The 25540-nt window shown below is 39.8% G+C and overlaps 2 protein-coding genes and 1 long non-coding RNA gene across 7 annotated transcripts in view; 2 read left to right on the top strand and 1 right to left on the bottom strand.

Moving 5' to 3' along the window:
• NID1 (nidogen 1) overlaps positions 1-14328 on the bottom strand; it is a 54898-nt gene extending 40570 nt beyond the window's left edge. The window contains exon 1 of one of the 2 annotated variants that reach the window (XM_051783199.1): positions 14229-14328. Coding sequence is in view for 1 of the 2 variants with exons in the window: in XM_051783198.1 (XP_051639158.1) it covers positions 2723-2929 (207 nt within the window). In the remaining variant the exon portion in view is untranslated. Of the gene's footprint in view, positions 1-2722; positions 2982-14228 lie in introns of those variants that run through there. The other variant, XM_051783198.1, reaches the window with a different exon arrangement.
• Positions 14329-14379: 51 nt separating this feature from the next.
• Positions 14380-18668, top strand: LOC127469195 (uncharacterized). Its single transcript, XR_007903893.1, has 4 exons — positions 14380-14459; positions 17437-17510; positions 17595-17839; positions 18501-18668. It is a non-coding gene; the product is annotated as an uncharacterized LOC127469195 (long non-coding RNA).
• Positions 18669-23761: 5093 nt separating this feature from the next.
• Positions 23762-25540, top strand: part of GPR137B (G protein-coupled receptor 137B) — a 28529-nt gene continuing 26750 nt past the window's right edge. For 3 of the 4 annotated variants that reach the window (XM_051783212.1, XM_051783217.1, XM_051783215.1), the window contains exons 1-2: positions 23762-23872; positions 24337-24419. The gene's annotated coding sequence lies outside the window, so the exon portion shown is untranslated. The remainder of the gene's footprint in view (positions 23873-24336; positions 24420-25540) is intronic. The other variant, XM_051783213.1, reaches the window with a different exon arrangement.

Genomic DNA, 25540 nt, shown 5'->3' on the forward strand with positions numbered 1-25540 from the left:
TCTATTAAGAGAAAAAGTGTATCTCTGTGTGTACTACAAAAATTCAAGTTTCAAACAAATGAGGCATTTTTTCCCTGTTCAGTGAGTAGACATTTTAAGGACTTGAATATTTCTGAGTAAGAGAGTTTAGAAAAATTGAATGCATTTTCATAAGGAAGTGACAATTGACTTAAAGCAGCAAAGCTTTCTAATAGAAACATAATCAACTATTAATTTAGCAAGTTAAAAAAAGTAAGGATTTAAAAAATTGAGCCAAGCTTGCCTTAAAGGATTCTGGATTCTTCCCCAAATGGAGGTAATTCCCTAATCCTTTCATTTTTCCATATCAATGAGTCTTACTGTAAGCTGAAAAAGCCTTAATAAAAGCGTGCTATTAAAACAAATATGTTTGGTTAGTGATTGGATTCAATGTTATAAATCTTTCATAGGAAAACACCATATTGAAGATTACAGTATGTGAAAGTCTGTTTCCACTTATGAAATAAAAGTGCTCTCTTTTGTCTATGAAAAAAGGTTTTGTTGCCAAGGATTTTATGACGAGCTGATATTAAACAATTGTTTCTCAGAACTCCTTGCCTTTTTATTCATGTGTAGAGATAACTCAAACAACTCAGCTTCTAGACTGTTGAAAAAATAGAAAGAGAATCCACAAATTTTCAACTGATTGAAGGCCAAAAATCAAGTGCTCAAAAATTAATATAAGCTTAACACATTATCCTGATGAATCATACAGAAAGAAATATTTAATCACAACACAAAATCTGATCTAGGAATTCCTTTGTGTATTATCACGTATACTACACGTTAAGTGTATCAGCTTGATAACATTTACCACCAACTAGCAATACTTTGGCAAATCTTGCTTGCCAAATAACGTCATAGAGCTTAATAAGTACTCATTGTAAATATACATAAAAATACATAGTGTGAAGGCACTTTCAAAACTGCTCAATATGCTTCCTTAACAGGTTTACTTCTCTTTTTCCTACCCGTTCACAGTTTGTACTGTGCTTCTGTTTTGCAGTACTCATGCCAGTTTCAATGTAAGATAAAAAACTCTTCATAGTGTGTAGACTGATACTGAAATGCCATTCACTAAAACTGCCCATCCTTAGTACTGAGTAATCATGCTGGCAGAGTCCTAAAAGTGACTCTGAAATAAACTTTATATGAGTATTCTTTCAGACAAAAGCTAACTAGAACTATTCCTCTTTCAGGGCATGGGCAAGTAAAAAGATCACTAAACTTAAGAAATCTGGTGTGTTTAATCCATTTACTGCTCTTCGAAAACTCTGTCCCCTTACCTGACACATTACTTGTTATCTTTGCTTCTCAATGGCTGGATATACAGTCCCCTATCTTTTAAGAGTATGCCTGTGCTTTAAAAAGTGTATCTTTTACTTAGGTTGGCTAATGAGTGGCCAAACTTAGAGTACAGAAGACAAGACAATGAACTAAGGGTCAAACTGAAGTCTGAACTCCACTTAATACTTCATCTTTACTGCCAGCGTCAGTGAACAACACCCATTTTCCACACACGCATAACTTGAATCCCACAAAAGTTGATATTTCAGATATGATTGTCAGGATTTATCCAGCTTGGGGCAGTGTGGACAACAAAAAAGAACGTAAGTGGCAGAACTAATATAATTCAGTGTAATGCAAGCATGTTATATCCTCAGTGAATACCCATAAAACAGAGTCAAGTACATGGGAACCACATCAAACTTTGCACGACTGCAGTCACAAGGGAGCTCTAGTTTCCCAAATGTCTTCATGTAGATTAGTCCAGAGTTGCATCTTTGACCCACAATGCTAAAACACACTGGCATATATGGACAGGGAGATGGGTTTAACTTATCAGATTAACACATTGAACATACTGCACCTTCCCTACTAAGGCCTTTCAACTGCCAGCCTAGATGAGGCTTCAGGGGAAAACGGGCAATGATAAAACATGCAGTGCTCTTGCAGGGTTCTGAAGACGTGCTGCCATTTTAAACACTTTTTTTATGGCTGCTTTTGAGCAGCTCTTCTCCAGACAATCTGTTTTCAATCCCACTTTCAAATACGAAACACCCTCCATTAGCTATAAACGTGCACAAACAACTCTGGGATACAGATTCTGCTATAAAGCACACACACATGGCTGAGATCTGCCTACAGCCCAAAGCCTGCAATTACTCTGCATGTGGACTTCCCCTGCCCAAGCGACTCTTAAGCAATGAACATCCAAGAGCACCCAAGACATTACGAGGCAGAAAGCACTTCGGTGCTAAGAGGTGCAAGTCTTGGACATGTCAGGCTGCTGGTTAGACACTCATACTTTCAGTTTTGTGACTTCGGTATGCTGAAACACAAAAAACAGACCACAGCGAGGATGTTTCTTAGCTGAACATGCTCTGTGTGTATAAGCACTGAAAACGCCTGGGGACGGCGTTCATTCTCGTTAATCGATTTGCTTTATTCCCCTATTACCTGTTGAATCGTCTCCCGGTACAGACTGTGAAGAATTGGCAACAGCCACAGGGTGAGAGGGACATTAACACGACCCTAACACCCAACTGAACACAACTGGAACAATTAAGCTCTTTGGACCGACCTCTGACCTCGGCGCTCGCACAACCGACACGGAACCCAAGAAGTACCACCCCAAAGCGCCCCGCGGAGCCCCCAGGAGCCGTCCCGACCCTCCGGCGGCCAAAGGGAGCCCCGCACTCACGTAGAGGGAGCGGACGGCGGCGCCGTAGAAGCGCAGCGCCGTGCTCAGCTCCAGCGCCGCCGAGCGCGCGTCGTCCCCGTTCTCCAGCGCGGCATCGCCGCGCTCCTCTCCATGCGGGAGCAGCGCCAGCCGCTCGGCGGGCAGCGCCAGGATGGGCAGCGCCAGCACCAGCAGCGCACAGCGCGGGCAGCTCGGCGCGGAGCGCATCCCGGCGACTCCCAGCGGGAGGGTCAGCGCCGTCCCGCCACTATAAGCGCGGGCAGCGGGGGCGGCCGGGCCAGGCCGGGCCGGCGGGCGGGGGCGCCGCGGCCAATGGCGGCGCGGGGCGGGCGGGACCACCGGCCCCGGGCCCCCCCGGCTCGGCCCCGCCCGCCCCGGGACCCCTGCGGGCCGCGCAGCCCCCAGAGCCGAGCAGAGGTGGGGGGGGCTCAGCCGCCGGGATCGCTCCCGGCCCGGGCATTGCTCGCCGCCTCTGAGCCTGCGGGAGCAGAGCGGGGTCCGCGCCAGCACGGGGGGACCGGCTCCCGGGAGCGCCCTGCGGGCGCTGAGATAGGAACACTCAGCCGGTTTCGGGATCAGTGTCGTTTGTGGGGTGCGAAACTCGGGAAGATAAACCGATGCAGGGTCGTAGGCATCTGACAGATGCTTTCAAAGCCGCGGCTCTCCGCCAGGACCGGTGGGGTTTCTGCGCTAGTTTGGAAAACTCCGACTCAAAGTTACTCTAGCAGCTGCAGTGTCTTCCTGCAGCTGCGGTATCTTCCAGCAGCATGCCAAGAACTAACATACTGAGACCAAATACCAAAATCAACATGAAACAGAAATATGAATCCAGGTGCTTATTATCCGGGGAAATGAATAAATACACTGGAATGTGTTTCTTGAATTGACACCATCCATGTCAGAATTTCATTTGGTTATAAAATAAAACTAGAAAACTTATAAATCTGCACATGAAAAATCACCGATATTAGATACAGACAAAAGTAATATAGTTGACGTAGTTCCCATGTACTTGACTCTGTTTTGTGGGTATTCACTGAAGATATAACATGCTTGCATTACACTGAATTATATTAGTTCTGCCACTTATGTTCTTTTTTGTTGTCCACACTGCCCCAAGCTGGATAAATCCTGACAATCACATCTGAAATATCAACTTTTGTGGGATTCAATATATACAAATATATTATTTCTGACTGTGCCGCCTTGTTTTATAGCCTAGTCCCGCTCCCTTGGAACACTCAGAAGCAACTGAAGAATGGTTATATTTCATATATTTTTTCCAAAGCTTCCAGCAGTGTTTAAGGATTAAATCTTGGCCAGTAAAGTGCATGCTGTGATATTTCCACACAATGTTTACAGTAGAAAGTCACCTAAGGGAAGGTAGCTGAAATGCTATCCACATGCTTTTTACATGGCTTTGTACTTTTCTTTAAATGCCTGCTCTTTTTGTTGTTGTTGTTTTGGTTTGGGGGGTTTTTTGGTAAGAAAACATAATTTTGTACTTGGCAAATTGCAAGAGCACAAGACATTCCAGGGTACGCTATAACTACGGGTACCTACAAGAAAGAAATGCATCTGTTAAGCTAATCACTATGATCACTAGCAACTATCTACAACTATCTTCTGTATGTCAGTGAAAACAATCACTGAGAAAAGTAGCATGGTGGTGTGGGAGGAATGAAAGTCTTGTCTTCTTGAGTTCTTACTGTACTTACTGAAGAAAACTCTGAGAGGGTAACATTTTCCTATTAAATCCACATGACTTCCTAGTATTATGCCCAGAGTTTGGAGGGGCCACTGGGAAGCTAGACACTTAGTGTAGTAAATTTGAAATCTTTTTGAAGGCTGAAAAGTTCAATATCTACATCTGCATGTTTAAAACACAGGGTAGTAGCCATGTTAGAGTAAATCCTTTGTCCATTAGTCAGCATATTGAGATTGTTTAGTCTATATTTACCTTAAGAGGATTACAGTGTTTCTGTTGTAGCTGAACAAGTTTACCTTGTATGCAGTTCCCACTGTGAGGAGTGATGAGAATTGTTAGTTTAAGACCAAAAAAAAAAATTAAAACAAATTCCTGTTGTCCTTTCTAGAGTCTTCAGTAATGACCTGAAAAAGGGATGGAAAAGCATGTTTACATTACAAAGTAGTTAATTGGGAGATATTAATGGCTAACACCAGTCTGAATGGAAAATGCAACAAGATTTAAGCAGGGAAGATACAAACTGGAATATCACAACTGAGAAAGAGCACAGCTGGTAAATGCCAAGAACTCCACAATTTCATTGCATCTTAAATCAGATACGACAGCAATTTACAATGCAATAGCATCCCCTGAGCAGGCACTGAGATTCTGTACAATAAATAAGATGGTTTTATTGTGTTACAGGGAGGTAAGTGAGGTTCTAAAGGCATGTAATAACACTGTTTTTCCAGAGATTGCTTGTGAGATCAGCAATGTCACAGAAAATTCACCACTTGAAAGAATTCAGACTAAAGCAATAAAAAAAGATCAGTCAACCAAAGGAAGCAACATACAAGGAATTGTTAAAGAATTGAACATGTGTACTTGATTAAATGATAATGGGGAGGAGATTTGATTAAGATTTTGCATCAGAGATATGGAGTACCTTCAACTCAAATATCTGAAGAGTGCTACCAAACAGATGTAGGAATTATAAGGGTGAGTTTGAGGATTACAGATAACTAGGACACTGAAATAACTAAAAGAAACCATGAAACCATGTATCAAAAAATGCTTCCTCACCATGGGCTCTATTTTCAGATAAATCATTGACTGGGCATAGTGGAAGCAGAATGACAGAAAGCTTTGAGAAGCCAACACTAGGTTGGTCAAATTACTAAAAAAGAGACCTTAAGGAATAATTCTGTATTTAACAATGGAATATGACAGCCCAACGGATTTTTACTTGAGTCGAAAAAGAAGATGCAGATATGGAGAAACTTGACCATCTCAAGCTCTTCCCCAGCTTCCATTAACAGAGAAAAGGGAGTTAGTGTTCCCTTTGCTGGCATGACTGAAGGAAGGAAAGTAATGCCCTGGGCCCCTCATGATGATTTTCTGCTGTTCAGTGATGACAAAGCATTTTGTCATGATCATCAAAGGACAGAGTAACCATGTGGTAATAAACTGGAGAGAATTGAGTATTTGGGATACTGGCAGGAAAGAATAGAACTGAGGTCTGCTGAGAAGGAGCATTTTTTTGAGAGACAAGGTCATGGGAATCAGAAAATCACAAGCAAAGGCAAGGCTCGCAGGAAGATCATGGAGTGCACATCATAAATTTAAATCACTCTGTCTTGGAACTCAGTGTTCATTGTTCATTAGAGTGGAACATGATGAGATGCCTTCTGTAATTCTATATGAGCCAGTATCACTATGGAGGGCACACAACTCAGAAGCAACTTCAAGAAATGTGTGTTTTGCAGCAGAACTCTCTACAGAAAGAAACTAATTTTGAGACACTCTTAGATGCTCTTGAGAAGAGATGCGCATGAAAGACAATATTCTATTGTCTTTCAATCTCCGTGCAAGGTACAAAAGATTGTAGAATCCCTTCTTTTTCTCTCATGTGGAGATCTTATAGGGCAGTGAAAGGACAAGCTTCTTGGAAACTCATATCCTGCTCTGCAGAACCTCTAGGCAAAAATGGGATATGTTAACGCTTGGCCAATGACCTGGTCAGTACAGAAGAGATACACTGCTGTGATATAATGGTACATAGTAGTAACTGATTACTGCCCTGAACAGGGCAAGAAGCACGGGGAGAAACAGTATCTCTCATGCCCTTCCTAGGACTGGTGCTAGGAGAGACTATGTATTTCTGGGGTTGCCTTTATTTCTCTCTCTCATTATTAGAGCTGATAACTATATTAATAGGGGACAGGAAAAAAAGTCACAGAGGAAATTATGCTTAAACAGAGTCATGAACACTTTCTTCATCTGAGTTTATAACTTAGGAAAAAAAAGCAATGGAAAATGCAACAGAAAAATATTAGCATCACAGAAAATTGCTAGATAAAAAAAGCAGACTTACAATCCTCCCATCTGTCAAGTAGCCAGAGCCACACGAAAAACATTACAATTTTAATCTTTTTTATATATATTTTATCCAAGCGTCCTTCTTATATCCTAATGCTTGTTCTCTTTCAAGAACAGATTGTGTAACCCAGTAAGAATTCTAGAACTTTTCTGTAGTAAGAGAGAGTCTTAATAGGGCAAGTGGGTATATAATTATTCTTCTATTTAAATATTCAGCACCGCGCTATTACACCTACTCCAAGTCTTACTGTTTTGTTAGTATCTAAAAGTTTTAGCTTTGTGCCACAAAAGACTCCAAACAGACAAAAAAAAACTAATTCAGACTTCTAAAAAACACAGAGGAGACAGGAAGACAAAATGTATGACCATTTTCTCTTATACACAAAAAACAATTACACTATGAAGGAACATTGTTTTTTAAACAATGGGAATGGGATGTGGAAAAGCAATTTGAATGGAAGAGGAAGACAGCTATGGAAAAGGTATCCTTTACCTCCTATCTACTCCAAGACTAAAGAAATAATTACTCTGACCCACTGATACTATGTCAGATTTCAGAACAGAGATATTACATACAAGGAAAATATATATTCTTGTAGCCTGGTGAAGAGGTGTTATTGAATGCACCTCAAGTTAAACCATCAATTCAGATTGAATGCGCACCCAAACCAAAACATTGCTAAATGTGGTATTCTCTTTTATGTGGAATCCAGACTTTGACTGAGAATTTCAGCTGTAGATGGAACACACAAAAAGATGTCACATTGAGTTCCAACAGCAAAGCTTCTAGATGACAATCAGTAACAAAAGAAAGGCCAAGCACTGATCTGATGCTTGTGGTGGCCAGAAATGCAATAAAAAATGGTTGCAAGAGAAGCTCATCCTCAGCTTTTCTACAAACATTCAAAAAGGCTAATAAAGTGTGAAACACTGACACAGTCTCTCCCGTGACAGCCAAGCTGCTATCTCACATCTACTCCCTGTGTCTGCAGAGCACCCAGCCAGCCTCACAGAGACTGGCCTTCCCTAGATTCTCTGCCAGCTAGAATAATACATCTTGCAAAAATTGTCTTTTAGAAAGAGTATATGGTTTCTCAGATGAGTCTAAATAATCACAGCAATTCAGAGAAGACACTTCAACCGTTTCCCCCCATGATGATTGAATGATATCTTTTGCGAGGAAAAAGGCTCATCTGGAGTGTAATCCTTATCTGACTTTTCTGGAGTGGAATCCATTGCCTAAACTAGTGAAATTCACTGAGGAGAATCTATTATTACCTATTATTATCTATTATTACCTTGAGCGGCTGTAAGTAAAATGGAGAAACTGGTTTTCATTCAGGGTAGGTGATACTGTGATGCAGCAAAGACCAACAATTTTAATTACTTTTTTTACAAAAGGACTGGATAAGGGAAAAATATTTAATAAAGATAACATCTATTCTTATTAACAGCATGGACTCAAAATTAGGTTGTAGTTAATCTTTAAATGCAGATATAGTTGTAAAAGCTCTGCAGAGAGGGAGAACAAAGTTCCCTATAATTCCATGCTTGGCCAGATTGAACACTAGTTATTAATATTTCTTTTAATGAGGTTGCTTGTAAATATTTTCACTTTTGGGCAAGGTCTACTGAGAAAGAAAATCCTTCCACCCAAAAAAGAAAATGTAAATGTTTCCTGATCTCTCCTGGTCAACTGTTCAAAGTTAGCTACGCTGAAGGCTTTCTGCCTTGAGGAGTCCACTCAGCACACAACGAAGTTTCCTACAAGTTAATGAAATTTATTTGTGAGTTTAAGATAATTTTCTGAGTGGGGTGAATGTGTGTGTTCAAAGGCAAAAGCTTGCCTGAGGATAGCTGAATCATAATGTTAGACTCCAAGAACATTGTCAACAGGCAAAATTTTTGAGTGACAACTCTGCTGACCATTCCATACAAAATGATAGTAAAACTGGTATCAGCTCAGTATTTTCATAGTGTTTTTTTTTTCTTCTTCACAAGTCTTCTGGTACCATGAGTTGAAATTGTAGCTACGAGGTGCTATAAATAAAATAATTTATTCTTAGATTAGACATGTATAAATTCAAGAATTACTGTACATTTTTCATGTGAAGGCCTAATTTGTGTGTTTGGAGATAAATTATGTTTACAATGTTGGATATAATTCATGTAGTTGGCTCTAACATGCCATACATTTTAATGTTGAAAGAAGATTTTTTACTTTTTTTTTTTTTTACTGTGTAAAGACTGTGAACTTTCCCCTGACTTGAAACAGTCCAGATTAAAAAAAAAAAAAACAAAACAACAACCCAGGAGTAATTCCATGATTACAGTTACTCATTCTTTCTGACCTAAGGACTTATATTGCTGTTCACTTCATTTGGAATCTGCAGACTAATATAAAAAATGGCCCATTCATTCTTCCCAAACACAGTTTAGTGTTTTAATCTAGCATGTAATAGTACAGTTTTGTCATAGAGCAACAATAAAACATAGGGATCTGCTCTAAGGCAACTCAGCACAGAAACAATCACATTGCCCCTGGGAAAAAGAGGAATTATTTGCAAAGACTAGGATTGATGCAATAACTTATTCATTGGAGAAGCGACAGGGTAAGAGCAAGAAAAGCCTCTTCTACAAGAGGTTGCTGAGAACAAACTCTGTGTGTAGTCTACACTCCCAATTGAGAGAGGGACATAGGATGATCCCCGTGGCCAAGTAGCAAATACTGGATTGTGTCCAAATTACTAACCCCTAGATCTCCACTCCACATAGCATTTAGCCCACATGTCTGCTGGGTTACTGTAGCCCTAGGACACAATTTGTTTCATTCTTCTCCCTTCCTCCCTGCCCCCGTTCACAGTGTTTGAAATAAAGTGAACTGCTATGCAGACCAGCAGTGGCTCAGTTAAAGCACAAAACTAAGGGTACGTGTCATATACCACAGTCTGTGACACAGGGTATGTGCAGGTATTTGAAGTCACAAAGCCTTTGGGCTAGCTCTGGAAGATCAGAAAAGGCCAAGAAAAAAGTCTGGTCCTGGCTTATGGCTGCCTTTTGAGCACGGTCCTTGGAGTAAAGTGTTGCCAGACCACTCCTGTGCTTTTTCTTGAAAAGAGCCTTTTGGCGCGGGCAAGAAATCAGCTAATACGTAGATGGGGTATTCAGGGGTTTAGTACATGAGACAGATCCCTGGCACTCTCTCATTTAGTAGTACAGATATACCTATATATCTGCAGTCAGAGGCATATTTCTAAGCTTTTCAAGGGGAGAGACAGCAAGACTATTAAAACTGAAAAAGCTACACTTCCAAATGAAAGGTTAACAAAACCCTTTTCAGGTAACTACTTGTTCTATCTGAACCGATAGTTAACATCCTTCTCCTTTACCTTTTCTCCACAAAGGCCTCTAACATTATATCAGTTATCTGCATCCTAGCTTCCTTCCTTATCTTTTTTTTCAGAAGAGGCTTTTTATTAACCTTTTGGGATCTTAGGGCTGACCCTCTTTATGGCTCATTGACCAGTTCTCATTCCTTGAGTTCTTTCTCAGAGAAACTCTTGCCTGTTTGCCTTTAACTGCGAATCTTTTATGATTCTCTCAAACTTCCTGCATGAAAAAAAATTTGAATGTTTTCCAGCAGCGCAGATTTTTCAAAGCTACACAGTTGCATAGATCTGTCAGCATGGGTTATACTTATTTGCAATTTAAGAAAAGATATTATCCAAAACAGGAATATCTATATCTGATCCTTAATTCTCTTTATTTGCTTGAAATATATAATTGTTGTTTATGGGTTTTGTGTATTTAATACATTTGTCCCTTGAAATAATTATCTGATCCAGCAATCCCACCCATCTTTAGAGCCATTAAATACAATATGAAATTGCCATTTGGAGACCCCTATTTACCATGGCTACACAGTTTATATAGCATGAAAAAAATCTGGAGATCAAATTGTTGAAAAAAATAATGGAGAAAAATGTGTATAAAATTGGACCCAAGTTTAAACAAAATTATTGATTTTTCTGGATATTAGACATTTTATCATCTGAGTAAGGAGTCTAACTTCTGAAGAATGAGTCACAGCATTTGAACAAATGAGAGCATTGTGTTCTTCCTGAGGGAAATCTGCTGTCCTCTGCTTCTTCTATATTAGTAAATAAAATTCAGTTATTTAGGACTCAGAACAGGACTTTGCCTTACCCAAAATATAGTTGTTTTTCTGTGGCTTATTTCCGGCAACAGTGCTAGAGCGTAAAGCAGATATTACATCTTGGACACTTTTAAAACATTTCCTGTAAGGATTCCATTCTGTTCAAAGTAGTTTGAAGACTGGGGGTCTCTAAGAACAGATGTTCATTGCACTACATAATATGCAAGTAGTTTGTTTTGCTGCTAGGTTTCCTAGCTCTGAATACTAAAGCTCTGTTTACATGTTCATAACTCTGTCTTTATAGGCATTGAATTTTATTGCAACAGTCAGTGTTAAGTTTTACATTTCCATTGTTACGTTAAAATCTGTCTGTCATTTTTTCTAGATGATCAGTAAAAGTTCATATACAGCAGTCACGATAAAATAGTCTCAAAAATCATGGTATAATAGTTTCAACAGCACTTTTTGTTTGTCAGATTTCCACTCGGTCAAACCCATCCTGGTGATTTAAGAAACAAAAAAACCCAGAAACAAACAAACAGAAAAATTAAGGTACCAAAAAAATATAGCTTGTCTAGTTGGCAAATCAGAAAGCACACAGGAAACAGTGGAGATTTCCTAACAACCAGAAGCAGCTTTCTGAATTGGAGCAGATCATGTTTCTTCACAAGGAAAATGCCAGTTTCAACTAATTAGAATCAGTTTCTTAGAGTGAATATGCAACTATGAATTCTGTTGCTGCCTGCTAAATTCAGCCTCATTGGGGAGGATATGACTGACAAATTACAGCTCAGAAAAAGATACAATACTTATGCAACAATTTTCATTCTGTGTGGTGCAGGAATGAAAAGGTTGGTCTTAAATATCTGCAAGCTTTTTCTGATATCCATAAAGTGTGCCATTACTTCGAAAACACAATGTATGTTTCAGAGTAAAGTAAAACAAACAGATTGATTTAACAAAATAGCATAAAATCATCCCTGACAGTGCAGTATTTTTCAAATAACCCTCTGATCCAAAGACAGCACAATAAAAAGATGGGAGAATTCAAGAGGAAACTCTATTTGGTATGATTCTTGCCTGAATAACACCTTTAGAGTTTCCATAGCGTAACATCCATTTTACATGGCAAACTGTGACCAACTTAGTTTTCTTGCTTGCTTGCTTGAATATCTCATTTCCAGATATTCATCAGCATGCCCTGCATGTTTCAAGTGTCTATGTGTTCTCCAAAACTTGCAAATATTTTTGCCTGAGTATTTGCAACATTGGGGCTTATATTTAGAAGCATATACATTATACATAGAGAAGAACTTAAAAAGTACATTGCCCTTATTATTTCACTGCCACTAACAGTAATATTTTTCTAGTTTCTATGATTTCTGAACATTCCCTACAGTTTACTCTAATTTTCTTGTGCTTTTCAGACTGACCTAAACAGAAATCCCCACAGACTGCTCAGCCGTGTCTGAGGTCAAGACATTTGTATGTCCAAAGATCCTATCTTCACTGAGCACGCTTCTTCATTTTTGGTACCAGACATAAACATTTGTTGCATGTACTGCTTCAACAGAGTAACAACTTAGTTACTGTCCCAGCACCCGAACCAGCTGCTTTCAGCTGCTCCTGCAGTAGCAGAGACAGACCCAGGACTGAGAAGAGGCAGCCTGCTGGACTTACCCTGGCCTCAGTAACCTCACTTCTTACTCTGAGAGTGTCTTTTTTCAACTGAGAAGGAATAACCAGGGAGAGGGAAAACAGGATTTCAAAAGGAGTCAGATGAGAGAAGGATGGTGGGAAAGAGAAAGAGATCTTGAGTCTTTTAAGTCAGAGGATACAAGTATAAGCCCTGTCATGATCAGCTTTTGTTCATGCATATTGTCTCATTTACTTTAAGGGGGTTGATCACATAGCAGTGGAAAACTTTAGAGCACAACCTGGGCATCCCATCCTGCGGGTAAAGAAGCAAGAGCTGCGTGGCTGCCTAACCATCTGTGCACTCCCAGCCATACCAAACAAAACCCAGGGTCTGGTTTCCTGCTGGTCTTGACACCCTGCATGATAAAATGGATCTCTTCCTTGACAGATCTCTCTTATCTCCAGTAATGCTTGGCTGAGTGAATTCTCTAAATGAGGGCCTGCTGTGTTTGAATAAAGCAGAAATGCTGCTACTCAGTAATAAGGAGAGATTCTTGGAGAAAGGAAAGGAGTAGGCATGCCTGACTTTCTAGGCACAAGAAAGGCACTGGTACTGGTGCAAGGAGCAAAAAACTGGGTGAAGCTAGTGCCATCCAAAAAGAGAGCACTACGCAAGAGACACTAAGGTGATTAAAATGTGTATTTAGAAGTTATTCCTTGTGGAGATTGTCTCCTGCTTCTTACGCCTAATAGTTTATTTCTTCAGACTTTATTCAGTGAGTATTAAAGATTTCTTGGTGTTGCAGGCTTTCCCCTTAGGACTGTGGGCAAACAGCAGACATAACAAAGCAGCAGCTGAGGGCTCCAGCAGGTTTCTCCCTGGCAAAGGTCCCATGCCTGTGAAACCAACCAGCAAAGATTCAAGTATATGCTATTCAACATGAATGGGCTACAATACATGATACTTCTAATACTGCATACCTTGCGACCTCTAAAAGGTGACTTTTCAAAGCTGGCATCAGGATTGCCTGAGGACAGCCAAGAAACTACAATATCACAGGGGAAGCAAAAGTTCTTCACAAAAGATGCACCTATGGAGACAAAGCCTGAAGAAGAGGAGACTGAGGGGAGACCTCATTGTGATCTTCAACCTCCTCACAGGGGGAAGCGGAGGGGCAGGTACCGATCTCTTCATTCTTGTGACCAGTGACAGGACTCGAGAAAATGGCATGAAACTGAGTCAGGGGAGATTTAGGTTGGATATCAGGAAAAATATTCTCACCTAGAAGGTGGTTGAGCACTAGAACAGGCTCCCTATGGAAGTGCTCATGGCACCAAGCCTCTCTGAGTTCAATACAATGCTCTCAGGCACATGTTGTGATTCTTGGGGTGTCCTGCGCAGGGCCAGAAGTTGGACTCAATGATCCTGATGGGTCCTTTCCAACTTAGCATATTCTATGATTCTATGCTAAAGGACATAAGCCTCAGTTGTGCAGCTCCAAAGGGATATTTCAAAACAGAAACAGAGCTCAGACAAACTCAAATCCCTAGCATGATAGACTGACTCCAGCGACTGATGAAAAGTTCTTGTCCGCCAATGTTTCAAGCCTTACACTTTGAAAGAGAGACAAACCACTGACTCCTACCACACAGCTTTTTCGAGCACTCTGCTGCAGGCTCCTTCTCAAAGGAAGCTGTTCCCTTCCTGCTGCCCCACCTCCCGCCGTCCATAGCTAACACACCCTGTCTTTCTGACTGGAGACCGTGCTCGCTGTCAACCATTATTAACTGCTTCATGGGTTTCCGAGGCTGTGGCGGGTGGGAGGTTGCACCGGCCACGCTGGAAGGGGAACCACAGGACCTCACGTTGGCACACGGTACTTCCAGTGCATTACCCTCGGTTCCTTTCCACCGTGCTCCGGCACGGAACAGTAACACCAGCACCCTCCGCTGGCCTCTGCCATGAAGATACCTGCAGTGAACAGGCTGATCGGAGCTGCTGCTAGATCTGTTATGTAAAATCCAGAGAAATACACCGTTTTACTAAATATTTTAATAGGTCATACTCTCTGTAAGTGGCCTCCAGCTGCCTCCAGTCACTATACACATACACTAGTAAAAGCAGGGGCAGTGACTTTAAAGCTTATGCACAGAAAGAACACTTAATTTTAGTGTTAATTACAATATTCATAAACTACGTTATTATATATTAAAATATATACTTTGTAGCTTGTAATTAAAAGTTAAATTATTTAATTTTTTAAAACATATTTTATCATTTAAATTATTATAAATTATCATCATAATATTTTTCCTCTGAGATTTCTGACCATTGAGTATGCCCAAAATTCAAACAAAAAAAGGGACAACTTAAGTCAGTGCACCTGTAGCAGGCAGGGTGTCTGGGTGCATGACAGCTTGTAAAAAATATCTTTTGTTTGATCCAGAAGTGTTGACTCTCTTATTAAACACATTCAACATATTTTAATTTGTATTTTTTTCTTTGAAGATCATCTGTAAATTACTGATCTAAAAATGTTTATTTTGTGTAGTTACAGAAACTCTTAATCTATATTGAGGTGTCCAATAATAAAATGAGAAAGGTCCATGTTGAAAATAATGGCCTACCTAAACCAGTTCATATCTGATTACATATTTATTTTTGAGGGGATATTTTCTTTTTTTTTTAGTGTATGTGCATTCATGCAGGTTGGTACAGTTTGTTTTTTTTTTTTTAGTGGCTGCTCCTGCAGAGTAGTAGTGATTCCAAGAGCTGGCTGATATGTATATTTGATTCTGATTACTCTTACCAAATATATAACCAAAACCACCTAGACTGAAACTGGGGAAGGTCATTAGTAGCCATTATATTTCCTTACTGTAACTACATGGATTTGGATACTTATGTGGAATTTAAATGGATAGACTTCCTTTGAAATACGCTCTCCAAGATCACGTAAGTAGAGAGAAACAGAATACATATGCAATGATTAGATTCAATCTTAGCACAAATTCCTGGATACCCCAACCGTGTGTAAGAATACATATTGTATCAGATCTTCTGCCAGTATATCATACAAACTGGAGTGAAATCAATATATACAGTAACTTCAACAAAGAAAGCAATCATAATTTTCAAGATAGAAATATGTCCCTGAGGAGGAGGATAAAATCAACATAATCTGTCTCTGTGCAAAAAGACAAGTGGTGGCACTGTTAGTAAAGTTACCTACTCCAGTTCTGGTAATGCACAAGATTCTTCCAACAATTTGGCAGCATGTGGGTTTCTAGGAGTTTAAAAGTGCTCTGATTTTGTATTAGCAAAGCAAATTAAAAAAAAAAAAACCCCTCATAAAATTGCTTAACGTAAAAAAATGTTAAAAATGTTGTTGAAGCAAGGAATATATAATGAAAGTTAAAACACTCAGACTGTAAGTCTATATTAGTGGAATCCCCCCGAAAGGATAGAATTTATTACTACTGAGTGTTCAGGATTTTCAACTGCTTTGCATACACGGGTATCTATCACAAAATGTGATAGACACATTTGTATTTTCTCCTCATTAGTCTCTGTGTTTTATGGTGAATTAAAAAAGGCCGAGAATTTTCCATGGTCTCTGTCTTGCAGGAGAAAGCACAGAAGGAGAGGTAGTTGCTTTACTTTTCCATGAAAAGATATTTTTTCCCACAATATATCCCATTCCTTCTAACATTAAATTGATTTTTATATACTGCTATAGGGCTTTTATGAAGAGGATATATGGTACAAATAACGAGTTTTGTTTTCACCTTTTTTTTTTAATAGAAATCACTTTCTTTTTACAAAGTTCTGTAAACTGAAGAAACAAAAATAGTTTAGATTTAGTATGTCTCATGAAAATACTTAGAAGACTGAACTTTTCTTTTGTAACTCATTTTTATAGAGCTCTATGGGTGAAGCTGATTCTCCACTGTCCCTACTGACTTCTAACTATCAAATCACGCTCTTTTTTATTGCAAACATTCTGACATTACTATTTTGCTTCTCTTAATTAAAAATTATTGCTAGACATAAACAGTATAAAACAGGTAGGTTATTAGAATAAATTGGATAAAATCTTAACCAAATTATAACCAAAGCTGTCTGAAGATACAGACAGAGGCTTGCATAGCCTATCTTTGAAGATACAGTCCTGGAAATTCTTTCTTTCTTCTTCATATCTTTATACCCTTTTGCCATATTTTTGAACTCAGGACATGCTTTTAGCAATGTGCAATGTGCCATATGCCTTGTAGGACTACAGTTTTATACTTGTGTTTATCAAGAAACCAAATACTTAACATGACTTATGCACACTTGATGTCAACAAACTGAGAAACAATTGGGACAAGCAGTCCTGTCTTATAAAAATCCCAAGCTCTGTCGGTTAGCTAAAATTACTTTTGATTTTAGTTGTGTCATCAATACCATTGATGAAGGTCTCTTTAGTACATCTCTTGAATTTAAACCTACAGATTTAATTATGCAAACCTGAAAACATTTCATACTGATTAACAAGACTCAAATTCAGCTGCTCAGTTTCTTTCATTAAGGCAGTTTGAAATTCTGTACATTTTTTTCTATTCATTTATCAAGTGGCTGTACCACCCTTGCCTAGCTGAGGTTGAGATAGTCATTACTTTTTAAAAAATATTGGGCAACCAAATGTGAAAAATGAAACAAAACCCAGCAGTTTCTGATGAAACATACAGATAACATCTGCAATGGCATACTTAAAATGAAGCAAATACACCTGCACATAGGTACACAACTCTTAAAACATTTTAATAGCAAAAACAATTGAAGGAATTTTACTGTAATTTTGTCTGTTCTAGATGGGGATTGGAAACCTGCCATTGTACTATACTGGATTTTCCTTCAAAATAAACTACAGTCAGAACAGCTGGAGGTAATAGAAGTATGTCCAGGATAAATACTTTCTCCTGCCCTCCATCCCAGCTGTTAAATCATTTTATTCCTCTTCCTTTCACAGCATGTCCTACTGGATAGTTTCTACACTCTCTTTTCTGCAAAATCCCTCAGCTTTCCTCACCCTGTACTTACAAAGAGCTGATATGACCTGGAGAAAACCCTTATTTTACCAAACGTCAGTTCACACATATCTTACACCCTACAAGCAACAGTATTGCTTCTTAACAACTCTGGTCCCTCCTACAACAGTGGTTGTTGCACTACCACTCTGAAGTATGGATCCTGGGGGAAAAACAATCACTAAAGGTAAAACCACAAAATTCATGCAAATGTCTTCAAATAAAACTTGCATTGGCAACCTTAATTCCACCATATCCTAATCTTTAAACAGTTAATACCTTATCACTGAATACTTGATTATTATAAATTATTATCTAGGTATAATTTAAATTATATTTATATTTACTAATATATTAAGGGTTAATATTAATATAGTGACCCAATCTATTTTTTCTTTTACAGTTATTATTTATTGTAAATGTATTGCCATATATGATTATTAAGAAATCATATTTGTAATTTTCCTGGTTTCGATTGGGATAGAGTTAATTTTCTTCCCAGCTGATACAGTGCATTTTTTTGGATTTAGCATAACAATGTTGATTAGCTGCTTGCTGGGGTTAAACCACAACAGTGGCTTGGATGCTTATTTAATATAATAAACTTACATAGAAACATAAAAAGAAATGAGAAAGACAAAGTTTTTGCTATCCACATGATGATATCATCAAACAACTTGCTTGTGAGAATTTTACAAAAATCCCCCAAAGACTGAGAGACAGCACATGCTGTCTCCAAGCAGAGTTTTTCTTTAATGTCGTTCCTGTAATAACATCTGCAGCTCTGTTTCTTCAAACTTTCTCTTTTTTTCTTTTTTCTTTTTTTTTTTTTTTTTACACTTTTACAGTTCCCTGCTCTGGTCCACCCACTAGAGCAATTTATTCAGCTGGTCCATTTGAAGTCTCATGCATTTAATGTTCTGCACGGTAAAAACAAACAGAAGCAGTTGACATGATTATTGCATTCATGAAACTATCATCTCTCAGTGTCTTCGAAGCAAAGGCAGTTCCATTTATGAACATGCAACATATACTTGTCATTTTCCCCCAATAAAACCAACATTTTGTTAAGGTGGCTACTATTGTGTTTCACATAATTGTATGTTACTGATGTAAAGGAAGAGGAGACAAAGCACAATTGATTTCTGCCACTGAGGCACAATTCATAACCAAGTAAAACACTGCAGAAGCAATCAGGACAATGCTGGTTACTGCTTTGCAACAGGGGCGAATACAGAAAAGCTACTGGTCGGGACAGGAAACTGCCTGGCTAAATGCAGCTGGCTAAGGGACATGAACCCATGTAACAACCTCTGTTTCTCTTCCAGGGGAGCTTTATGGAGAAAACAGGCATCTTCACAGGCAGGCAGTACAGAAAAGCTCATACCTTCAGAGCTGCAGAGGAAAGCAAGCAGCTTCAATCTTTGTGTCCATCTCAAATGATCAGCAGGAAAAGAAATAAAAAAGAAAAAACCCCCAAAACTACGCTAACAAACCCAGAATTCAAACCCATCCAGAAGGAGCTGGTATAACCATTCCTTCCCATTTCTCATTTTCCACGAGAGGGCGCGGTGGTGCCGGAGGGACAGGCTGGGATGGTGGTGGCCCTGCCTGCCCTGCCTGCCCTGCCCGAGAGGAAGGGTCGCGCAGGACCCGCCTCAGCGCTCCCTCTCATTCCCTCTCGTTCTCCTGGGGGCTCAGGGCTGTCCTTGTGCCTCTGCCTCTCCCCGTGGCCCCGCACCTTGGGACGAGACGGCTTCGTTGTCGTGGCGGCTCGCAAAGCGGGGCGGCTGGTGGGGGGCTCTGAGCCAGCCTCCCTGTCCCTTCCTGCCGGCAGGCGCGGACGGAGCGACGGTGGATCGAGGTGAAGACTCCCGTACTGTCTTCACCTCCTTTGTGCTGACAGAGAGGCACCTCGGAGGGGGGAGGACGCAGCACGATCTGAGGGGCTGTAGATGACACCCTGCTGCCCTGGCAGAGGAGGTGCCAGCTCTCTCTCGGTCCTCTAATTGAACCTGGAGGAGCTACCAGAGTCCTTTGCCCTCGGGTGTAGGCTGACAGCTTGGACAAGTCATATGGCAGCAGGAAAGTAACAGCACAAACACACGTGTAAAAACCTGGGATGCAACATACAAATGATAGAACGGGGCGCTGTTGTCTGAATCTTATGTGTTCAATATTGAATGCAAATTTTCTGTAAAGGTTTGTTTACTACTTGGTTTTAGCCCAGGATTTACAAATGTATCTCAGGTCTTTCGTGATGTGCTAAAATGCAGATTCAGTAATGATCGAAGAAAGCTGATCTTGTAGGAATTCAACTCTGAGCCGTAAATTTGACACATATTTCAGGAATTCTCTGTTCCTCCGCATAGTTACATCACCTTGCAGTCCCAGACACAATCCTTTGCTACCAGCTACAGTGGCTACCGCTTTCCATCCTGTTTTTATATCCCAGAAAGGCCAGACTGGAGTCCCTCATTAATAAAAATGTCATCACTACTCCAAGGACAACCCAACAGCTGACAAGTTTCTGCAGCAGCCCTTCAGAGGCCTCATTTACCTAAGAAGACTTAAGAAAAATTTTGGACTTTTTTGCTTCCACAGCTGAATTCTCAGCTGCTTAAATGAACAGATAATCAGGGCTGAAGCAGGTGATTTCTAACATTTAGGGCTTTATTAGCTGTGAGCCAGATGCTTCATGTTATCTAAGTATCAGAAGCCAAGGGAAGAAAATGAATTAACTCCCTTTACTGGATGTGGCTAAAATCATCCCTTTTCAAATGGACTTTTATTATTTACCCATCAAAACTCTTGTGAAGAGAAGACATGTTTCCTGCCAGAAAGTGTTATAGATAATATGCAATCCCTGGACACAGGGCCAAGTGATCTTTAGCACTCAAATCCACCTCATCCTCTGTTATCAGTCCACATTTAATCCACCTCCTTTTTCCAGTCAGCTCATACACAGCTGACTGACCTATCTAAGGGAATCCCCACTGAAGGGAAATGCCTAACTGCTTTAGTTCCTTTTTAATGGGTTTTTCCAGTGGGGGGTGGGGATGGGTGCAAAGAAGGTGGTAAACTATGTCAAAGACAGCAGAGAAGGCTAGCAAAGGAGAGGATATATTCTGCTTGAGCCAGCATGGACTCAAAGCATCTTTCTGGATTATGGAGGCATCCAGGAAACTGAAAGCTGCAAAGAATGATTTAAACAGTGAAAAGCAACAAATCATTTTCAGTTCTTTTTATTCCTAGATCTCAGTTTACTGAGTCTTGCTTTAAAAACCAAGGAACATGCATTATAGACATAAATGTCAGGGTGTCCAAGATTTTCTTACCAGTCTGGAATACAGACTGCAATTCCAAGCTTGAGATTGCTCCTATTGCGTGTTGTGCAATGGAAAAGTCTGCAGGAGAGTCTGAAATCTATGTTTAACCACCCTAATAGAGACAAAGTTCGAAAAGGCAGGGATGTTCTAATGCTTCCATTTTCAGGCTGTGTCTCTTTCACTCTTCTATTCACTGAGTAACATATTTAATTATTTTAGAAAATTTTCTTCTGGTCAAGTATGGGCTGAAACCATGAAACCATTCTTTTCTTGCTTTGCATTACTCTCATTAATTTGTGTGGTGAGTTCCTGCCCTTGATGCATAGGCATTACTTTATGTGAAGCCAATGAAGCTTTGGCTGCCTTACGGATTATGGGTTAAGGCCCTGCATTTGTACTGGTTTACGCCACTGTATGACCTAAATGAGATTAGAATAATAAATCCTGATTTATTATGAGGGTTTTATTTAGGCATGTTTTGAGTATGAGGTCTGTGTCAGGATTAATAGTGAAATCTAACATGCCCAGGCACAGAGAAAGCCCAACAATGAAAGGACATTTTTTCCCTTGAGAAAACTGGTTCCCAGCCTTCTGTTTGGCTTTTAACAGAGTTGCTAAATGTTGAATGGCACAGAGACGCTGGATCCCAATGATGGTGACGTAGTCCATGACTTGGAGATGAGCCCATTCCAAATGAAGGACAGAAGTATCCCATCAGCAGTATTTTCCAAGGCTAAGTACTCTTGCTCTGCAATGCAGTAGCGTTGAAAAGGCTTCAAATAAGGTTCTCAGAATCCAAAGACAAATGAGAAATTACAGGTTCGGGATTTACTGGCTAATTCATCTGTCATGTTGAATGGGCACTGGTTTAGGTGCCTGCCCAGTAGTTAAATCAGATTGCTGAATCTGTTCCAAGGGAATGTCCATTCTTTTCAGTATCCTGGTCACCATCTCTCATCAGGAAATGATGATGATGATCATGTGATGTAACGCACCAAATTACATTGGCCTTAGTATTAGATGCAGAAGGTTTGTGCTTACACCACATAGTTAAATTTCTCTATTTTAATAGTCGCATTACAAGAAGCTTCAGAAGAATTTGCCTTTCCAAAAAACTATTTAAATTTAAATGAGTGGAGTGCAAGGACTTGAGCTGGTACTTTTGCGACATACAAAAGGAAAGAAGAGGAGGTGTAAGTGTTGTGAAGAATTAAGTGTATTAAATCATCATGAATTCCACAGTATCTCTACCCTTTGTCTAATTCAAAGAGTCTTAATAGTCCCACTCTCCACCAGCTACTTGTCAGGTCTTTTTCAACATCAGATTTTTGTCACACTTGTTTTTTTGAATAGATATAGGAAGAATTATTTCCTTCAAAATGTTGCTGTTGAATTTTGTAATCATAGGCGTCATGGGGTATGGAGCATAAGAAAATGCTGAACCAGAATATCATTTTATTTTTCTTTGGTTTGGCAAGAAGCCTGTCTATTTGGCAACCTCTCCTGGTACGTCTCAGCTGGTGTGGAACTGAATGGAATGGCCTCACAATTTTTCAGCTAATTTTAGAGAAAAGCAACTTTTGAAGAAGGGTGGACTTTAACATCCAGCAATAATACTTTACTTAGTACTTCACATTTAAACCATGAGAGCCTGGTAGTCATGAGAAACACAGTCCAAGAAATCATGAAGCCTCAAAAGAATGAAAAAACCTGCCCATGTAACTAAGGACAATTTTTCTGGACTACTGCAGTATAATATCAAATATGAAGATGGTTCACTATCTAACAAAATCTTAAATTACTTTATTTTCTTCCCTTCTTAGAAGTACTCTTTTCTGCAAAATCCTTTCTAAAAGACTTCTAGAACTACACACTAGTGAGAGTCATTAGGTGCAGAGTGCTTTAGCACAGTGATTCGCTAACAGTCTTGCCAACAAATTCATTAACTGCGAGTGACATCAAAGATGAGAACTCAAGACCCCTTTGCACAGCAGTAGAGGCAGCAGTTCAACTTGCAGAATCCAGGCACTTTATGTTATCTACTTTTGTTCATTTCAAGTCAAATAGCAATGGGACAGCCTAGATAAGCAACTTTTTGAACCCTGGAGGTCCACTTCAGCTTATTTCTTTGAACAATGACCCTTAGAAAGAAAACAGTAACAAACAGATCATTTGGAGTTGCCCAACATCCCTGGACAGCAGCAGAAGTGTGCTGAGGACCAAGCATTGGCTGAACCACATGGGAAATTTGATCTATTAGGAAGTTTCTTATAATGCTGCAATGCAGAGTTTCACAACAAACCTTTGCTTGCCTGCTGGCAAGGACAGGTGCCTGTGATGCAATCTGTGTGACCACTGTTCTTTGCTGTCCCTTGGCAACACCTGACCAAGAGAGCAGCCATTTTCTTTAGTTGTTTACAACGTGCTGCCCATGAAGCTGGAGTTGGCAATCACATCCACAAGGGCACTAAGGGAAACCTGCAGTTTGTTTGTTGAGTGGAAATGGATGCTTGCTTCCCTGTACGTTTTATAATATACTTCAGGCAAATCCTGGTGGTTTTGCTGAAGACAAGTTGTGGAAGCCTTTACCCTCATGCAACAGGTTAAAGACTCATAGTACAAACTGTGAAGAGTTGTTATAGGTCACTGATAAAAAGCAGTACAGTGCTTATGGCCGCTGTGGGTTAATGTTAGCCACAAGCATAATCAGAAAGTTTGTGCTGAGAGCAGAGAGGTGGCGTGTAACCCACTGAATTTATCATTGCTGTACTATGTCCTCTAGATAGTGCATGTGTGTACTGGGCTTGTGAAGGCTGAGGGATATACAAGGCTGGCCTACCAGTGGAACCGAGGAAGGCTAGGAAGATGTTTTCCTTGTCTGCTAGAAGTATGTATCAATATAGGGGAGATGTTTTCCTGATCTGGGAGATGGAGCCTTCTGTAGTATGTACTACAATATAACTTGTATCTATTCTATTTGTTATGCATATTGTCTAAATCCTGTTCAGGCCCTTTATCTTCCCCACCTTTGCCTAATGAATATTATGGCCTGAACACAGACAGCTTCTTTGACAAACTTGCTTCAGTAACTGCTCAGTTTTCCATGTTCTACCCTGGTATAAAGTAAATTTTACTTTTTTTTGTTCTTGTCATTCTGGGAAATACACAGGATCTAGGAGCAGGTGCTAATTTAAAACTAAGTCCAAGTTTATTTATGCTGAAGCCATAAAATCCTCCTTCTGTACGAGCTATAGCATACCTCTGTACATGTACATGGGTTTTAGTGTTTGGACATTTCTTATCCTCTCTCCTCTTTCCCATATTCACTCTGCATTCTGTATATTTCTCTATGTAGTCAAATCCACAGTTGCCCAGTGCTGTGTATCGCTCTGCTTCTGTAAGCTGTTTATCCAGGATTTCCAAAGCTGACTGCACCTGGTAAGGGTCTTAAAATCATATCTAGACACCTTAATCAGTGACCTGATTTACAGAAGCACTGAGAACCCACAAATCCCTTTGCAGTCAGTGGGACCTGAGTTTGCTTAGCACCTTGAAAATCAAACTGCTTATGTTTCAGCACCTAACCATGAATTTTGGAACATAGTTTTAAGGGTTCAGTGTGGGTATTTTTAGGGCAGAATGGGGTTCACTTAGAGATATTTTTAAATAATTATTGAAACGTATATCTACTTATTTATATTAATAAGCACACTTATAGTAATTGTCTTTTTCAACAAAATAGTGCTTCTGAACTCCTTATGGTGCAAGGCATTAAGATGGAAATCATTATTTTAGTTGATACTCAGTGTCAGTTTCTGCATACCATGTACACTGTGTTAGTTCACTTCATGGACTCTTTCACTAAAGGAATCTTTTTTCACTGTTCACCAGAAATGTGGGGTCCTCCCCGGGGATTGTTCTGAGTAATAAGCACTTCTTATAATCAGCTTACTGTAAATGATAGAGCAAAACATGGCTGTGCTCCAGCCATGATACCAAGGTATCTTTTAAAAACCTTGTTGTTTTATGGTATATGACACTATACATGACCTAGAGAGATATGAAGTATTTTAACCACGCTATGAATGTCTAAACCACTCAGTTTCAGTTCTCAGTTCTCACCCTCGTGAGTCAAACCCATCAACCTGTCATAGCACCTATTAATTTATAGATTTCATCCCAAGGGCACATCTGCACACTTGTGAGAAGGTGTGTCTGGTCAGCTGTTTCCACAGAGATGGCACAAATAACAACCAAGAAGAAAAGAACCTGTAGCTGCACATATGCTTTGATGAATCTGGGTATCAAGGAGGGTTTATTTGTTCCTGTATATGCTATGTTTGGAAGCCCTGATGTGCCTTTTCTCCCATTCCAATGAAATGTCTTATGTTACAAGAAAAAGAAGAAACTGAATGTGTTAGATTTGTGTGCAAATTGTGTATTTCTTTATGATCACAAAGCTTTCTGCAATGCTGAGCTGAATTGTTACAGCATACTACAGCAGATTGAATTTCATGAACACTTGAAGGTGCTTAAAATGATTTCTAACAAAATGCAGC

Source organism: Manacus candei, unplaced genomic scaffold, assembly GCF_025592945.1.
Source record: "Manacus candei isolate 608988 ecotype Guabito, Panama unplaced genomic scaffold, ASM2559294v1 h1tg000017l, whole genome shotgun sequence".
NCBI classification, from domain to species: domain Eukaryota; kingdom Metazoa; phylum Chordata; class Aves; order Passeriformes; family Pipridae; genus Manacus; species Manacus candei.